This window comes from Neodiprion pinetum, chromosome 5 (assembly GCF_021155775.2).
Source record: "Neodiprion pinetum isolate iyNeoPine1 chromosome 5, iyNeoPine1.2, whole genome shotgun sequence".
NCBI lineage: Eukaryota > Metazoa > Arthropoda > Insecta > Hymenoptera > Diprionidae > Neodiprion > Neodiprion pinetum.
In genome coordinates, this window is record NC_060236.1 from 4,685,584 (window position 1) to 4,703,950 (window position 18,367).

At 42.7% G+C, this 18,367-nt stretch overlaps 2 protein-coding genes across 4 annotated transcripts; one reads left to right on the plus strand and one right to left on the minus strand.

The window, feature by feature from the left end:
- The first annotated feature begins 1,190 nt into the window (after nucleotides 1-1,190).
- Nucleotides 1,191-5,381, plus strand: LOC124220743 (mitochondrial potassium channel ATP-binding subunit). 3 transcript variants are annotated; one of them, XM_046630113.2, is made up of 10 exons: nucleotides 1,191-1,532; nucleotides 1,994-2,315; nucleotides 2,556-2,744; nucleotides 3,114-3,527; nucleotides 3,616-3,927; nucleotides 4,004-4,227; nucleotides 4,298-4,472; nucleotides 4,536-4,714; nucleotides 4,826-4,973; nucleotides 5,111-5,381. In XM_046630113.2, the coding sequence occupies exons 1-10, from the start codon at nucleotides 1,489-1,491 to the stop codon at nucleotides 5,216-5,218; spliced, it is 2,115 nt and encodes a 704-aa protein (XP_046486069.1). In that variant the 5' UTR covers nucleotides 1,191-1,488; the 3' UTR covers nucleotides 5,219-5,381. The 3 variants fall into 3 exon arrangements, with proteins under 3 accessions (XP_046486069.1, XP_046486070.1, XP_046486072.1); XM_046630116.2 differs by lacking the exon at nucleotides 1,191-1,532 and adding an exon at nucleotides 1,719-1,810 and having other exon boundaries at nucleotides 5,111-5,379; XM_046630114.2 differs by lacking the exon at nucleotides 2,556-2,744 and having other exon boundaries at nucleotides 5,111-5,380.
- LOC124220742 (mucin-22) lies at nucleotides 5,342-16,056 on the minus strand. Its single transcript, XM_069136007.1, has 4 exons — nucleotides 15,584-16,056; nucleotides 6,650-15,290; nucleotides 5,962-6,507; nucleotides 5,342-5,608 (listed from the first exon to the last, which is right to left on the minus strand). The coding sequence occupies exons 1-4, from the start codon at nucleotides 15,647-15,649 to the stop codon at nucleotides 5,574-5,576; spliced, it is 9,288 nt and encodes a 3,095-aa protein (XP_068992108.1). The 5' UTR covers nucleotides 15,650-16,056; the 3' UTR covers nucleotides 5,342-5,573.
- Between the last annotated feature and the right edge of the window lie 2,311 nt (nucleotides 16,057-18,367).

Genomic DNA, 18,367 nt, shown 5'->3' on the forward strand with positions numbered 1-18,367 from the left:
TGGAACAAAATTACATATCGATAATTTCGGAGTTAGGATTCAGGATTCACTGAGAATTCAATTTATTTTACACCAGAAATTCTAGTGAAATAAATACAATCGTTTCGAGAACCGAACTGTTTAAATGTCGTTGGAATTACAAGAAAATTTTGTAAAAAGCAATTTTATTGCGTGTGATTATACATTTGTAAATACGAGGATTTCTGGTTACAAGAACATTAAATCTATTTCTTCATCTTCGAACAAATATCAAATCATCGTAATAATTACAAGAAAACATAGTAAAAAAGCGGAAACAAAAAATTATCCTTGGATTTACTATCCTCTCCGTTTTTTATTACAGTTACCACAATAATATTCGGAGTTACAAGATCAGGAGTCCAATTTACCACGGAGAAAAGCTGTAGTTAGAAAAATTTCAGTAACAGTTAACAGAAAAAAGTGTGCTAGTCTCCAAAATTTTTTTTTCCCGTGAAGGATCATAATTAAATTAAGGATAAAACATTCAAGATTTTTCTTTTACAGCCAAAGCCTATTTCAATTTGCAGCCAGAACTATATTTTCCGCTAATGGTAAAAAATTAAAATAGTTACGCACTGTTCGCCGTAACGAGAAATTTATCTCGATGTATTTTGGCACGATTCATTTCCCTCCTAAGTAAATGGAAACCTAAACGACTCGTCATGTTCCTGTTCTGATTCAAATTACTGCGGTAATGACTTTGACGGAATAAAATGAATCTCCTTAGTTTTATATACTGCGAGGCTCAGTCACAACGAAGTTTTTAGATTTAATTTTCAAAACAAAAATTACAAATACGGATCACGTTTTCCTTTCGATGCAACAAATTGAATATAGATTTATCTTCCACATCGCATCATGCAGGTATTCATAAACAATTACTCGTATATTGATTAATTTTTGGATTCAAACACTGTTCACAATACAATCACGCGGTAAATGATAAATTTAGGAAAAAATGTGTACAGTCCGACATCTCAACATCGTAAGCGATGTAGTATTTATCATTTCGATCGCGTTATTTCAATGAATGAGATTCAATGAATAGATCGAATGAATTTACGAAATAGTTCGCAGAAGCGGCGCCAGATGGAGCCTGTAGTCGATACATGGCAGGTGTTTCAAAATGGCGGCCGCTTGGAGTTCTTCAAATGTTTCGAATGCCTTCAATCAGCAGGTGCCGGCCACCCGGCATAGTCAATGAATGAGTAAAAGCGGAACGTCCTTGCGAAGTTTCACCGTTACGTTCCAATTTTATAATAACGTTAGAATCCGTTACGAGGTCGTTGCCATTTTGGCAATCGATGATGGATCGGCTAAGCTTACGTACAGTAAAATAACGTAGGGTTAACTGTTAGAATGAAGTCGAAGTTGTGTTGATCGAATGTTTAAATAGACTGTAAATTTATTCGAATTGAACGGTAATTTTTAAGCAAGTAATGAATTAGAAAATTTAGGTAGTGAAAAATGTCTATTCTACGCATCGCCTATCAGCACGCTGGATTCACAAGGTATTTATTTTCTTTCTTATTTGATGGTACGTAGATTTTGAGGTTAACACGTGTCAAGCCTGCCTGCAGCTTCTCTGTAAACAACAATTCTCTGATTTCGTTTGCGTATTTCTTCGAACTGGTGAACAGTTTGAACAGTCTGTAGCAGATAGCTGAAAAACGCCGATTCATTGCCCATGCGTATTTATCAGAATCACGTAATCGTGTCTAACAAATCTTGGGCTACCAAGTTTCACAAGGCAGAATGATAAACCAAAATGACGACAATGTATCTATGAGTAAGCAGATTCTGAAATCGTTTATTCAATTTTCACAAAAATAATCGGTGCTTCGATTTATCAATAACTGTAACTTTTCACAGACTAATCGCTAGTACAGATATTGAGCGTTGGTATTTAAACTGTAAACATTTATTATTGAACACAAGTATACAAATTGAAACTCAGTATCAATTCTTCCAGGAATCTGTGCTTACGATATTGCCTGGACACAAAGATAGAATCGTTAAGCAAGGTAAAGAGAGATTTCATTACGCATCTTCGCAGAGAATTCAGGCCTAAAACCAGAAGCGAACGTCCGTCTTACAACGCTGCCGCGTTTGGAATCGGTGGAATTGGTATAGCAACTGCGTGTGTGATGCAATGGGCACGAAGCAGAGTGTTATGTGAAGCCGACAGAACCGCTGGCGTGATAAAAGTTACCAAAAAAGAGCCAACTTTTCCATGGGCTAGATTCTTTCAGTACTTGTATCCGCATGTTTGGCACTTCTTGTTGGCATTGGCTGTAAGTTTTCAATCGTCCAATATAAGAATATCTTTATCGAATTATATTTTTGAAACCTTATATCGCAGAAACTATCGATCTTTAGAAAACTCAATTTAAATTTAGTAAAGATAACTTCCTAACAATTTCATGCGGCTCGATTTACATTTAGCGTCAAGAATCTACGAAAGTTCAATTGTTGAAAAGACTGGTTTTGCTGTGTCAGCAAAGAATATTAAATATTTTACTTAACACCTTTAGAGTGCTCTCGCCGTTGCCGTGTTGAATATTTGGATTCCACAATGTATGAGTGAAGTTATAAACGTTGTGGCTAAACTATCTGACAAAACTGGCTTTTCCGAGAACACTGAAGGCAGAAGTGCGGCGTTTGTCATGTTTGAGAAATTGACACAGCCGACCTTTCGTTTGGCACGCATGTACGTAAGCCAAGTATGTGATTATTCTGAAAATATATCGGTAGAGTAGAGGAAATCTCGTTTATTGTAAAAAGAATATATTATGTATATACTCACATGGTTTGGATCTCATGCAATGTTAACAATTGAAATTATACTATAATTTTATCATTTTGACCTATTAATCGAATAAGCACTTCTTCGTATTGAAAAGTGTTGGTTGTAACACTGCTATTTCATCTTATCTGATTCCCGAATATCCTCCAATTGAATACTGTCATGATAAATATATCTAGTGAGTTGTGATAGTAAAATTTTCTACCTATATTCTATCAAAAATTAAGTAATAATTTTTACGATTACATAAGTCACCATCAAATTTAACATTGAATTTATTTCATAGGCGCTCTTCACCTTCGTCTACATTTACACTCTTTCGGGAATTGGCGAAAAGATAGCGATGAGCCTTCGTCAAGATCTGTTCAAGTCAGTGATAATGCAGGACATGGCGTTCTTTGATAGAAACAGAACAGGAGAAATAGTAAATCGATTGACAAGTGATATACAAGATTTCAAGAGCGCGTTTAAAATGTGCTTTTCCCAAGGTCTCAGAAGCATTACGCAGATCGTCGGATGTGTTATCTCTATCATAATGATATCTCCGCAATTGACCGGTGTCATGGTGATGTGCGTTCCCACCGTAATATTAGTAGGTGCTATCCTTGGTTCAAGTTTGAGAAAAATGTCAAGCGAAGCTCAGAATCAGACAGCTAAATCAACGACCGTTTCCGAGGAAGCCATCAGCAACATCAGAACCGCAAGTGTTTTTGTTAAATTCATAACATCGTCGGCGAATGGTATTGAAAATCATGAGACTATTGATGCTTACCATTTGTTGTCTCTAGGTGAGAGCGTTTGCTGCGGAGGAAAGGGAAATCGAGTTGTTTTCCAATGAAGTTGAACTAGCAGCAGTGATGCATCAGCGCCTGGGCTTTGGTATCGGCCTTTTTCAGGGTGGGACTAATTTGTTTCTCAATGGAATAGTTTTGGGAACACTTTACCTGGGTGGACATCTCATGTCTATCGGTCAGCTGACTCCCGGGGATCTAATGGCGTTTTTAATGGCGACCCAAACTATTCAGAGATCTTTAACTCAACTGTCTCTTCTGTTCGGCAGCTATGTGAGAGGGATCAGTGCAGGCGGCAGAGTTTTTGAGGTAAATTTTTAACAGGTTTCACAATTTTTAATGGCGATAATTCAACAAATTTTGTTTTCTCTTTGTTTTATTACAGTTTCTTGACCTCCCACCATCTCCGCTGATGATTGGAGGCAACGTAATCACTGACAGATGTTTCAGGGGTAATATTGAATTTGAAAATGTTACTTTCGAGTATCCGACTCGACCGAACAAACCTATCCTGAAAAATTTCAATCTCAATATTCCTGCTGGTAAAACCGTTGCCATCGTTGGTGCTAGTGGGAATGGCAAAACGACAGTAGCCGCACTGCTTGAAAGGTTAGAAAACGTTAAGTCTCTTGACGTAAGTAGGCAGTTTTCAGAGAGAGTAAATAACATTTTTTTTCAGGTTGTACGACGTCGACGAAGGCTCAATCAAAATTGATGGCACAGATATCAGAACGTTGAATTCAAGTTATCTAAGAGGCGGAGTGTTAGGTTACATAAATCAAGAACCTGTACTGTTCGCAACAACGATAATGGAGAATATCAGATATGGAATGCATGGAGCGACAGATTCCGAAGTATATTTTCAATTATATATTTTTGTCAAAGTTTACTTGTGTTTCAAACTCTTATTATTACAGGTAATAGAAGCAGCGAAAGAAGCAAATGCGGATGAATTCATTCGCAACTTTCCTCAAGAATATAACACTCTTGTCGGCGAAAGAGGCACGCAACTTTCGGGTGGCCAAAAGCAACGAGTAGCCATCGCCAGAGCGCTGCTTAAAAAACCTTCAATTCTAATTCTGGATGAGGCCACAAGGTAGGGTAATCCTTCATGTTATTTTTTCCAGACTCCATTATTTCCAATGCACTATGGCTACTGTGTATATGAGACTATTGACTTACGTTCCCTTGAAATATTCTATTACAGTGCGTTGGATTACGAAAGCGAGAGGGTCGTCCAAAGGGCTTTAGACTCCGCAGCTAAAGGTAGAACGGTTCTCATCATTGCTCATAGATTGAGCACGATAAAAAATGCAGATATTATTGTTGTCCTGCAAAACGGTGTGATTGTTGAGGTAATTATACAACACAAGAGTAACTTCTTTCAAATATTATATGCAGAGATGAGTATAACAGTGACTCGTAGTAATCTGATTTTTCACTTACTTACAAATTAATAGTTGTTGATTCTTTTTCAATTTTATTTCAATAGATCGGTAACCACGACGAGCTCACGATGAAAAATGGAGTTTATTACAACTTAGTGAATCAGCAAGAGAAACAGAAGAAGGACGAGACTGAAAACCGCCAACATGGCTGATTACGGTGCTGAAATATGTAACTCATGCGTCAGAGATCTTCGTTCAAGAGGATGATGTGACGCATAAATCAAGGTGAATTTTCAATTCCAATTATATTGTAGAAGGAAAGTTATATACGGATATAGTAGTCATTTTTATTTATTCTTCTGTAAATTTCAATAAAATATTGCTAATCGGGTCGAAAATTTTCGTGTAATTCTTCATCAATTTAAACTATCAAGAAATGCGTAATTTCACCAATTTCTTTACCATTGAAGTATTCCAATGCACTAATAATGAATATCCATTAATTATCAAATGAAAGGTTGACTGTTTCTGGTGCTTGGAATATAACCGTACAATGAACAGTTGAAATTATCTTGTTGTGTCCCGATCGCTGACAGCTGAAACTGTAAATTTTCTATCATTAGAAAACCTAATAGCAAAGCACAGAAATATCTTCTGTAAATGAAATGCAAAGTAGCAAGCAATGCACGTGTGATTTTGTTTAACTGTTTTAAAATGAGATGCACGATTCATGTAAATTTTGTTTTCATACAAAGTATGAAACCGCAGACTTTTGGCTATGAAAACTGGTCGTGAAATAGCTATTACATTATATCGCATTGAAATAATTGTTTAGTAGGCTCCGGGGCTTTTGTGAAAATGAACAATTTTCGAAGGAACGCTATAAAAATCGTTTCACGGATTGATAACAATCAGTTATGGTCAAATTAAACTCATAATATATGCAGATACTCACATCCTGGTAATTCGGTGGCATCTGTACAATATCCTCCATATTCATTGTAGATTAGTCCAGGTGGACAGGTGGAGTTTATTTGAACCAATTCATCGGTTTCCATGGTGCACATAAAAAACTCTCCACAGTGTACCGAATTAGCAAAGAAACCAATTGTATAACACTCGTCAGCTTGCACTATAGTTGTAACACTCGCTGGATCATCGCATGATAGGGTATCTGGGTTGAAGATTAATTCTCCTGAACAGGTATGTGATGTCATTAGAATTTCATCATTGATATTTTCACATGTGTAATATTTCTGAAGATCTTGAGTATTCCTGAATGTTCCTGGTCCAGTGCATTTTTCTGAAGAACTTGCACCATTCGAACATTCTGGTACGTTTGATACGTAATCACAAACGCCAAGTTGTTCGTTGAACCGAAGACAAGTGGGGCATTTATAAGGCAAAGTTGAAGTATTAGTGTTTAACATTTCACTGGTGCATTGTATGTATTCCGTGCAGCTGTTTTCAACTCTCGTAAATCCCACGGAAGAACACTCAACTGTAAAGAAAAAAGAAGCAATTTGATTCAGTTCTGGCAACAAAACGTTGTAAATTTAGTTGCAAGTGATCTTGAGAAATACAGCTCGAGGTAATATCTAAACGACTGAACAAAAGACTGTGTTACTATGTAAATTGCATACCTGTTACTGGCACTGTGGCCGTTGTCGTAATTGGGGATAATATAACATCTACACAAATGGTAGTGGAACTATCAGTGGTTGTTTCTGTTGAACCCGTGGAAGTCATCTCCTCCATAGTGGTTCGGCTGTCGGTGGTCATCGTACTTGCTGTGCTCGACCGTCCCACAGTGGTTGAACTCTCCGTCGTAGATGAACTTCCAGTCGTAGTCGTGCTTTCGCCTGTCGTCGACGCTCCCAGCGTCGTCCATTTGACGGATGTTGTTGCTTTCTCGGTGGTCCAACTTTCTGATGTTGATGAACTTCCGGATGTGGTTGTGTCTCCACTAGTTGTCGTTTCCGAGGAAGTAGTCTCTTTCTCCGTAGTTAAACTTTCAGTCGTGGTTGGACTTTGCGTCGTAGTCGTGCTTTCGCCTGTCGTCGACACTTCTGGAGTGGTCCATTTGACGGATGTAGTTGCTCCCTCGGTCGTCCAACTTTCGGATGTTGATGAACTTCCGGATTTAGTTGTGTCTCCGCTGGTTGTCGTTTTCGAGGAAGTAGTCTCTTTCTCCGTTGTTGAACTTTCACTCGTATTCGGACTTTGCGTCGTAGTCGTGCTTTCGCCTGTCGTCGACGCTCCCGGCGTCGTCCATTTGACGGATGTTGTTTCTTTCTCAGTGGTCCAACTTTCTGATGTTGATGAACTTTCGGATATAGTTGTGTCTCTGCTTGTCGTCGATTCGGGAGAAGTAGTCTTTTCCTCCGTAGTTGGGCTTTCCGTCGTAGTCGTGCTTTTGCCTGACGAAGACACTTCTGGAGTCGTCCATTTGACGGATGTTGTTTCTTTCTCAGTGTTCCATTTTTCTGATGTTGATGAACTTTCGGATGTAGTTGTGTCTGTGCTTGTCGTCGATTCGGGAGAAGTAGTCTTTTCCTCCGTAGTTAGGCTTTCCGTCGTAGTCGTGCTTTTGCCTGACGAAGACACTTCTGGAGTCGTCCATTTGACGGATGTAGTTGCTCCCTTAGTCGTCCAACTTTCAGATGTTGATGAACTTCCGGATGTAGTTGTGTCTCCGCTGGTTGTCGTTTCCGAGGAAGTAGTCTCTTTCTCCGTAGTTGAACTTTCAGTCGTATTCGGACTTTGCGTCGTAGTCGTGCTTTCGCCTGTCGTCGACGCTCCCGGCGTCGTCCATTTGACGAATGTTGTTTCTTTCTCAGTGGTCCAACTTTCTGATGTTGATGAACTTTCGGATATAGTTGTGTCTCTGCTTGTCGTCGATTCCGAAGAAGTAGTCTTTTCCTCCGTAGTTGGGCTTTCCGTCGTAGTCGTGCTTTTGCCTGACATCGCCACTTCCGGAGTCGTCCATTTGACGGATGTAGTTGCTCCCTCAGTTGTCCAACTTTCTGATGTTGATGAACTTCCGGATGTAGTTGTGTCTCCGCTGGTTGTCGTTTCCGAAGGAGTAGTCTCTTTCTCCGTAGTTGAACTTTCAGTCGTAGTTCGACTTTGCGTCGTAGTCGTGCTTTCGCCTGTCGTCGACGCTCCCGGTGTCGTCCATTCGACGGATGTAGTTGCTCCCTTAGTCGTCCAACTTTCTGATGTTGATGAACTTCCAGATGTAGTTGTGTCTCCGCTGGTTGTCGTTTCCGAGGAAGTAGTCTCTTTTTCCGTAGTTGAACTTTCAGTCGTATTCGGACTTTGCGTCGTAGTCGTGCTTTCGCCTGTCGTCGGCGCTCCCGGCGTCGTCCATTTAACGGATGTTGTTTCTTTCTCAGTGTTCCATATTTCTGATGTTGATGAACTTTCGGATGTAGTTGTGTCTGTGCTTGTCGTCGATTCGGGAGAAGTAGTCTTTTCCTCCGTAGTTGGGCTTTCCGTCGTAGTCGTGCTTTTGCCTGACGAAGACACTTCTGGAGTCGTCCATTTGACGGATGTAGTTGCTCCCTTAGTCGTCCAACTTTCAGATGTTGATGAACTTCCGGATGTAGTTGTGTCTCCGCTGGTTGTCGTTTCCGAGGAAGTAGTCTCTTTCTCCGTAGTTGAACTTTCAGTCGTCTTCGGACTTTGCGTCGTAGTCGTGCTTTCGCCTGTCGTCGACGCTCCCGGCGTCGTCCATTTGACGGATGTTGTTTCTTTCTCAGTGGTCCAACTTTCTGATGTTGATGAACTTTCGGATATAGTTGTGTCTCTGCTTGTCGTCGATTCCGAAGAAGTAGTCTTTTCCTCCGTAGTTGGGCTTTCCGTCGTAGTCGTGCTTTTGCCTGACATCGCCACTTCCGGAGTCGTCCATTTGACGGATGTAGTTGCTCCCTCAGTTGTCCAACTTTCTGATGTTGATGAACTTCCGGATGTAGTTGTGTCTCCGCTGGTTGTCGTTTCCGAGGAAGTAGTCTCTTTCTCCGTAGTTGAACTTTCAGTCGTCTTCGGACTTTGCGTCGTAGTCGTGCTTTCGCCTGTCGTCGACGCTCCCGGCGTCGTCCATTTGACGGATGTTGTTTCGTTCTCAGTGGTCCAACTTTCTGATGTTGATGAACTTTCGGATATAGTTGTGTCTCTGCTTGTCGTCGATTCCGAAGAAGTAGTCTTTTCCTCCGTAGTTGGGCTTTCCGTCGTAGTCGTGCTTTTGCCTGACATCGCCACTTCCGGAGTCGTCCATTTGACGGATGTAGTTGCTCCCTCAGTTGTCCAACTTTCAGATGTTGATGAACTTCCGGATGTAGTTGTGTCTCCGCTGGTTGTCGTTTTCGAGGAAGTAGTCTCTTTCTCCGTTGTTGAACTTTCACTCGTATTCGGACTTTGCGTCGTAGTCGTGCTTTCGCCTGTCGTCGACGCTCCCGGCGTCGTCCATTTGACGGATGTTGCTTCTTTCTCAGTGGTCCAACTTTCTGATGTTGATGAACTTTCGGATGTAGTTGTGTCTGTGCTTGTCGTCGATTCGGGAGAAGTAGTCTTTTCCTCCGTAGTTGGGCTTTCCGTCGTAGTCGTGCTTTTGCCTGACGAAGACACGTCTGGAGTCGTCCATTTGACGGATGTAGTTGCTCCCTTAGTCGTCCAACTTTCAGATGTTGATGAACTTCCGGATGTAGTTGTGTCTCCGCTGGTTGTCGTTTCCGAGGAAGTAGTCTCTTTCTCCGTAGTTGAACTTTCAGTCGTCTTCGGACTTTGCGTCGTGGTCGTGCTTTCGCCTGTCGTCGACACTTCTGGAGTGGTCCATTTGACGGATGTAGTTGCTCCCTCAGTCGTCCAACTTTCGGATGTTGATGAACTTTCGAATGTAGTTGTGTCTGTGCTTGTCGTCGATTCGGGAGAAGTAGTCTTTTCCTCCGTAGTTGGGCTTTCCGTCGTAGTCGTGCTTTTGCCTGACGAAGACACTTCTGGAGTCGTCCATTTGACGGATGTAGTTGCTTCCTCAGTTGTCCAACTTTCTGATGTTGATGAACTTCCGGATGTAGTTGTGTCTCCACTGGTTGTCGTTTCCGAAGGAGTAGTCTCTTTCTCCGTAGTTGAACTTTCACTCGTATTCGGACTTTGAGTCGTAGTCGTGCTTTCGCCTGTCGTCGACGCTCCCGGCGTCGTCCATTTGACGGATGTTGCTTCTTTCTCAGTGGTCCAACTTTCTGATGTTGATGAACTTTCGGATGTAGTTGTGTCTGTGCTTGTCGTCGATTCATGAGAAGTAGTCTTTTCCTCCGTAGTTGGGCTTTCCGTCGTAGTCGTGCTTTTGCCTGACGAAGACACTTCTGGAGTCGTCCATTTCACGGATGTAGTTGCTTCCTCAGTCGTCCAACTTTCGGATGTTGATGAACTTCCGGATGTAGTTGTGTCTCCGCTGGTTGTCGTTTTCGAGGAAGTAGTCTCTTTCTCCGTAGTTGAACTTTTACTCGTATTCGGACTTTGCGTCGTAGTCGAGCTTTCGCCTGTCGTCGACGCTCCCGGCGTCGTCCATTTGACGGATGTTGTTTCTTTCTCAGTGTTCCATTTTTCTGATGTTGATGAACTTTCGGATGTAGTTGTGTCTGTGCTTGTCGTCGATTCGGGAGAAGTAGTCTTTTCCTCCGTAGTTGGGCTTTCCGTCGTAGTCGTGCTTTTGCCTGACGAAGACACTTCTGGAGTCGTCCATTTGACGGATGTAGTTGCTCCCTTAGTCGTCCAACTTTCAGATGTTGATGAACTTCCGGATGTAGTTGTGTCTCCGCTGGTTGTCGTTTCCGAGGAAGTAGTCTCTTTCTCCGTAGTTGAACTTTCAGTCGTCTTCGGACTTTGCGTCGTAGTCGTGCTTTCGCCTGTCGTCAACACTTCTGGAGTCGTCCATTTGACGGACGTTGTTGCTTCCTCAGGCGTCCAACTTTCCGATGTTGATGAACTTCCGGATGTAGTTGTGTCTCCGCTGGTTGTTGTTTCCGAAGGAGTAGTCTCTTTCTCCGTAGTTGAACTTTCACTCCTATTCGGACTTTGAGTCGTAGTCGTGCTTTCGCCTGTCGTCGACGCTCCCGGCGTCGTCCATTTGACGGATGTTGTTTCTTTCTCAGTGGTCCAACTTTCTGATGTTGATGAACTTTCGGATGTAGTTGTGTCTGTGCTTGTCGTCGATTCATGAGAAGTAGTCTTTTCCTCCGTAGTTGGGCTTTCCGTCGTAGTCGTGCTTTTGCCTGACGAAGACACTTCTGGAGTCGTCCATTTGACGGATGTAGTTGCTTCCTCAGTCGTCCAACTTTCGGATGTTGATGAACTTCCGGATGTAGTTGTGTCTCCGCTGGTTGTCGTTTCCGAGGAAGTAGTCTCTTTTTCCGTAGTTGAACTTTCAGTCGTATTCGGACTTTGCGTCGTAGTCGTGCTTTCGCCTGTCGTCGGCGCTCCCGGCGTCGTCCATTTAACGGATGTTGTTTCTTTCTCAGTGTTCCATTTTTCTGATGTTGATGAACTTTCGGATGTAGTTGTGTCTGTGCTTGTCGTCGATTCGGGAGAAGTAGTCTTTTCCTCCGTAGTTGGGCTTTCCGTCGTAGTCGTGCTTTTGCCTGACGAAGACACTTCTGGAGTCGTCCATTTGACGGATGTAGTTGCTCCCTTAGTCGTCCAACTTTCAGATGTTGATGAACTTCCGGATGTAGTTGTGTCTCCGCTGGTTGTCGTTTCCGAGGAAGTAGTCTCTTTCTCCGTAGTTGAACTTTCAGTCGTCTTCGGACTTTGCGTCGTAGTCGTGCTTTCGCCTGTCGTCAACACTTCTGGAGTCGTCCATTTGACGGACGTTGTTGCTTCCTCAGGCGTCCAACTTTCCGATGTTGATGAACTTCCGGATGTAGTTGTGTCTCCGCTGGTTGTTGTTTCCGAAGGAGTAGTCTCTTTCTCCGTAGTTGAACTTTCACTCGTATTCGGACTTTGCGTCGTAGTCGTGCTTTTGCCTGTCGTCGACGCTCCCGGCGTCGTCCATTTGACGGATGTTGTTTCTTTCTCAGTGGTCCAACTTTCTGATGTTGATGAACTTTCGGATGTAGTTGTGTCTGTGCTTGTCGTCGATTCATGAGAAGTAGTCTTTTCCTCCGTAGTTGGGCTTTCCGTCGTAGTCGTGCTTTTGCCTGACGAAGACACTTCTGGAGTCGTCCATTTAACGGATGTAGTTGCTTCCTCAGTTGTCCAACTTTCTGATGTTGATGAACTTCCAGATGGAGTTGTGTCTCCGCTGGTTGTCGTTTCCGAAGGAGTAGTCTCTTCCTCCGTAGTTGAACTTTCAGTCGTAGTTCGACTTTGCGTCGTAGTCGTGCTTTCGCCTGTCGTCGACGCTCCCGGTGTTGTCCATTCGACGGATGTAGTTGCTCCCTTAGTCGTCCAACTTTCTGATGTTGATGAACTTCCGGATGTAGTTGTGTCTCCGCTAGTTGTCGTTTCCGAGGAAGTAGTCTCTTCCTCCGTAGTTGAACATTCAGTCGTCGTTGGACTTTCCGTCGTGGTCGTGCTTTCGCCTGTCGTCGACACTTCTGGAGTGGTCCATTTGACGGATGTAGTTGCTCCCTTAGTCGTCCAACTTTCAGATGTTGATGAACTTCCGGATGTAGTTGTGTCTCCGCTGGTTGTCGTTTCCGAGGAAGTAGTCTCTTTCTCCGTAGTTAAACTTTCACTCGTATTCGGACTTTGCGTCGTAGTCGTGCTTTCGCCTGTCGTCGACGCTCCCGGCGTCGTCCATTTGACGGATGTTGTTTCTTTCTCAGTGTTCCATTTTTCTGATGTTGATGAACTTTCGGATGTAGTTGTGTCTGTGCTTGTCGTCGATTCGGGAGAAGTAGTCTTTTCCTCCGTAGTTGGGCTTTCCGTCGTAGTCGTGCTTTTGCCTGACGAAGACACTTCTGGAGTCTTCCATTTGACGGATGTAGTTGCTTCCTCAGTTGTCCAACTTTCTGATGTTAATGAACTTCCGGATGTAGTTGTGTCTCCGCTGGTTGTCGTTTCCGAGGAAGTAGTCTCTTTCTCCGTAGTTGAACTTTCAGTCGTCTTCGGACTTTGCGTCGTAGTCGTGCTTTCGCCTGTCGTCAACACTTCTGGAGTCGTCCATTTGACGGACGTTGTTGCTTCCTCAGTCGTCCAACTTTCTGATGTTGATGAACTTCCGGATGTAGTTGTGTCTCCGCTAGTTGTCGTTTCCGAGGAAGTAGTCTCTTCCTCCGTAGTTGAACATTCAGTCGTCGTTGGACTTTCCGTCGTGGTCGTGCTTTCGCCTGTCGTCGACACTCCCGGCGTCGTCCATTCGACGGATGTTGTTTCTTTCTCAGTGGTCCAACTTTCTGATGTTGATGAACTTTCGGATGTAGTTGTGTCTGTGCTTGTCGTCGATTCGGGAGAAGTAGTCTTTTCCTCCGTAGTTGGGCTTTCCGTCGTAGTCGTGCTTTTGCCTGACGAAGACACTCCTGGAGTCGTCCATTTGACGGATGTAGTTGCTTCCTCAGTTATCCAACTTTCTGATGTTGATGAACTTCCAGATGGAGTTGTGTCTCCGCTGGTTGTCGTTTCCGAAGGAGTAATCTCTTCCTCCGTAGTTGAACTTTCAGTCGTAGTTTGACTTTGCGTCGTAGTCGTGCTTTCGCCTGTCGTCGACGCTCCCGGTGTTGTCCATTCGACGGATGTAGTTGCTCCCTTAGTCGTCCAACTTTTTGATGTTGATGAACTTCCGGATGTAGTTGTGTCTCCGCTAGTTGTCGTTTCCGAGGAAGTAGTCTCTTCCTCCGTAGTTGAACATTCAGTCGTCGTTGGACTTTCCGTCGTGGTCGTGCTTTCGCCTGTCGTCGACACTTCTGGAGTGGTCCATTTGACGGATGTAGTTGCTCCCTCAGTCGTCCAACTTTCGGGTGTTGATGAACTTCCGGATGTAGTTGTGTCTCTGCTGGTTGTCGTTTTCGAGGAAGTAGTCTCTTCCTCCGTAGTTGAACTTTCACTCGTATTCGGACTTTGCGTCGTAGTCGTGCTTTCGCCTGTCGTCGACGCTCCCGGCGTCGTCCATTTGACGGATATTGTTTCTTTCTCAGTGGTCCAACTTTCTGATGTTGATGAACTTTCGGATGTAGTTGTGTCTCTGCTTGTCGTCGATTCGGAAGAAGTAGTCTTTTCCCCCGTAGTTGGGCTTTCCGTCGTAGTCGTGCTTTTGCCTGACGAAGACACTTCTGGAGTCGTCCATTTGACGGATGTAGTTGCTTCCTCAGTTGTCCAACTTTCTGATGTTGATGAACTTCCGGATGGAGTTGCGTCTCCGCTGGTTGTCGTTTCCGAAGGAGTAGTCTCTTCCTCCGTCGTTGAACATTCAGTCGTCGTTGGACTTTCCGTCGTGGTCGTGCTTCTGCCTGTCGTCGACACTTCTGGAGTCGTCCATGCGACAGTTGTAGTTGCTTCCTGAGTCGTCGAACTTTCTGATGTTGATGAACTTACGGATGTAGTTGTGCCCCTGCTAGTTGTCGTTTCCGAGGAAGTAGTCCCTTTCTCCGTAGTCGAACTTTCAGTCGTAGTTGGACTTTCCGTCGTAGTCGTGCTTCTGCCTGTCGTCGACACTTCTGGAGTCGTCCATTTGACGGACGTAGTTGCTCCCTCAGTCGTCGAACTTTCTGATGTTGATGAACTTTCGGATGTAGTTGTGTCTCCGCTTGTCGTCGATTCAGAAAAAGTTGTCGCTTCCTCGGTAGTGGAACTCTCGTCATTAGTCTCACACCCGCTATTCTCATCATCGCACGGTCTGTTTACCAAGCAAATTTGACTACGTCCATTATACGTAGTACCGGACGGACATTGCATCATTTGCTGAAAAAAATGTGTTGTGTTTGTACTACACATGTAGAATACCTTGCAGTCCTCTTCAACAGGAAATCGACCGGTCGTATTGCATGAATCCAATTCGATATCGTCACGAATTCCATTTTTAATTCGAATGGTGGGAATCACTTCTTTCACAATTTCAGTTGTACAAGTTTCTATCAGCCAATTGTAGTATTTCTCCTCCTCACACTCCATCAAAATTAGTACATCCGACGAGCAGAAGTAATATTGTTTTGGGTTCTGTGAATGCGGATACAAACTACCGGTTTCGCAAATTCCCGATGTTTCCGAAACATAGTACCCTTCTCCAGGTATTTCAGTGCATTGTTTCGTTTCTGCATTCATGTACTGCCCCTCCGTACATGTATTCGCCTGGAATTGTGTTTTAGAATGCAACAATAATGGGTCTCCAGTAGCGCCGAGTCATTTGCTCGAGCATTGGTCAGTATTATATGTTTGCAGTTACCCTGATAGTGTATCATATATGGTACTATTTACTAATCACATCCTTGGATATTCATATCCCCACGCTCGATCCATCAATATATCACAATAATCAGCTATTTTTCTCTATCGATTTGTTAGATCGTTCAAAGTTTTAACAATAATAAGATATTGACGCTATCGCTTCTACAGTTAGAGTAAGAAAGTGATTGATAACTTACGGATCCTGACGAGGTACTTGAAGCAAGTATTGATATCACGAGTAGGACCCTGTTCGGCGAGAGCATTTCGCAGATTTGTGTTTCCTGACGAATTGCAAAGAACTGAGGAACATTAGTCGCGAGTGCAGGTAATAGTTCTGTTTTTGTACGAGTCTACCAATGAAAACTTTATCGAAATATCGGTACGAGACTGTTCACGCACCTGATACATGATCGTGTCGTCGAACGTGCTTAAAGTCAACACATTTCCGAGCTGCATAGCATTCGGCTTCTCTGTACTCCACATTGTGACCTTGCATCGTCACGCCTTCCGTCTTTGTGTTATTTTCGATATTGTTTATACATATTCGTCGAAAATCCTTCCACAAGAAAATTCACTTGTCGGTATTGAATTTCCAATCTCCTCAAAGCAACTCATACGTATTTCACACGCCGCATGTCTCACGATTTCGAACGTCATTTCACACGTTAATCTGTAAGAACGTTAAAACATATGACTATAAAACTTGGTATTTCCTCACGAATTCGAGTATAGATAATGTTTGTTACATCCTGATGTTTTATTAGCAGAGTGGTTTCGTGAAAAGTAATCGGTTTTATTTATTATTTCTCTTTTAATGGTCTGCAGTGAGAACTCAAACGACCGGTAGTTCCAGTTTATTACCATCCGTATCAACATTAACGTATTTCCTTACTATATAAAAAGATTTTACGTATTAGTGTCACGTGTGGAGCGGTCTCGCACGCGACGGCTTCAACCCTCTAGATCTCACAGAGGTTTATATTTAATTTTTTAGGTGGGTTGGTAGGTGAACGTCCTCTACAGGGCGTTCCCTGGGAATAGGTTTGGAGGCTTTCAATTGAACGTGCCAATGTTTAATGGGAAGCAAAGTAAAAAATGTTTAATAGCTCAAACTAGAAGCAAAAAAGGTTCTAAACAAGGAAGCTCACAATATGTTCTTATACTACTCACGTTTTCTCTCTCTCTCTCTCTCTTGCTGCTTCGGCCTCGATGGTGCCGAAGTTTACACACCTTCACACACTCACTTACGGGCTACACTGCTCTATAGAGTTCGTGGCTTATACAATTGCGCTTATTACTAGCTTCAAAGACTGACGCCGCGACGCGAGATGCTCTGGAATACCGCTTGTAGAATTAGAGGTGTTCTCGCTCTAATCGTCGGTGATTCCAAGTCTGATACTCTTCACACAGCAGCTCTGAAGGAGCCTGGGTTCCGTTGATGTCGTTCTTAGCTGTCTCTAACGGGGACTGCCTTCGCTCGCTCGTCCGACACCCCTTGGAACGTCGGGCGGCGAGCGAGTTTCCGCTGAATTTACAATTTCGAACAAAGGCTCGCCTCGCAACAATCATCCTCGAAGCGCGTGATTTCGCGCTCGCCTCATCCCGGTGTTGATTACACCCGGGATCCGGCGGGCGCGAAGACGCTGACGTTGCTGGCTGTCCAACTACGCCGTTGCGCTTGGCTACTCCACGAACTGATTATAATAAAATATTTTATATAGACTAACTAAAACTATGCTTCCTTGTTTCTAGAGATAATACTAATTGATATGATCGGTAATATAATCTTGGGTAAATATGCGGCGCTCGTGACATTAGTACAAAATATTATCACAGTCGAAGCTCCTTAATTTCTCAAAATTTGAACTTCGCTGTACTTTTCAAAAACTAAAGTTTGTTTTTTACGCTCTCTACAGGTTATTACAGCAAGCCTGAGGACTTCGTCTTCTAAGAGTGAAACTTACATAGTAACCTACGCGTTTAAGGAATCATGAATGCCATTTTTCAGATAAATTTCTTTTGTTCGCCACGTCATGTCGAAACGTTTGGACTCTAGTATAGAAACGTTACGCTATACACGAACGTATCGCTGTTCGAAGAATTCAAATTCATGAAATTGCACGACGCACAGTTTTGCATACTAGCATTGATTTCCGGGAAAAAATGTATCCAAACTTTGTATAAGGATAGGGTATGATCTGAATACAAGAAAGTTATAAGTCTGTGGGGAACAAATTATGAATAAGATCATTTATTCAGTATCCATTAAAAGAACGGGACATAAAATTGAAAGGAAAACAAAGTTAACAATCTGTGGTTATGATTAAGTATTTACACCTTATAATATTTACACCTCAAGTACAAATATCTATACCCCAATTATCTTCGTCTACATCCAATTTACATCATTTTCATACCATTTTCATCCTTTACAAATAAATATGATTAATCGAATTATTTGCTCACAATCTATGGCGTATAGCACAGTGTCGAAACAGATGCCGATGCCGATGCGAGTTGGGATTGACAATGTCATCTCGCGTTTGTTCAAGGTGCAGAATTTAACGAGTAATTTGAAAAAATAAAAGGTGAAGAATTTAAATGAAAGCGATAAAATTAATAAATCAAACCACCTTCTGTTTGAGGTATACAGATATTTCTCACATTCGTTCAATGCAAACTGATGGAACAACAAATGTATGTTTTATAAACTTTTCAGTCTAGCCCCAGAGCTCAATAGATAAGTGAAATTGCTTCATTTATCGTATGGATTATCATCATTTATAATTATAGAGGGCTGAGATCAGAGTGTTTGAAACAATTTGACATACATATAAATCATGTCGGTAATATTGCGTGGATATCATTCCGTAAAGTACACAATCCACAGTCCATAATCATATCCACTGATTTCATAAAGACTGGGAGTGAAATTCTGCGTAAATAAAAGCTAAAAAATTATCTTTTACATAATTAATCCC

What these genes read in the sequence shown, in the direction of transcription:
- LOC124220742 (XM_069136007.1), bottom strand. Translation starts at nt 15,649, where the DNA reads ATGCTCTCGCCGAACAGGGTCCTACTCGTGATATCAATACTTGCTTCA. An exon ending in CAAGTACCTCGTCAGGATCC is followed by an intron (nt 15,291 to 15,583) that starts GTAAGTTATCAA and finishes ACACAATTCCAG; the next exon opens with GCGAATACATGTACGGAGGG. An exon ending in GGCCACAGTGCCAGTAACAG is followed by an intron (nt 6,508 to 6,649) that starts GTATGCAATTTA and finishes TTTTCTTTACAG; the next exon opens with TTGAGTGTTCTTCCGTGGGA.
- LOC124220743 (XM_046630113.2), top strand. Translation starts at nt 1,489, where the DNA reads ATGTCTATTCTACGCATCGCCTATCAGCACGCTGGATTCACAAG. An exon ending in CCATCAGCAACATCAGAACC is followed by an intron (nt 3,528 to 3,615) that starts GCAAGTGTTTTT and finishes TGTTGTCTCTAG; the next exon opens with GTGAGAGCGTTTGCTGCGGA. An exon ending in ATTCTGGATGAGGCCACAAG is followed by an intron (nt 4,715 to 4,825) that starts GTAGGGTAATCC and finishes ATTCTATTACAG; the next exon opens with TGCGTTGGATTACGAAAGCG.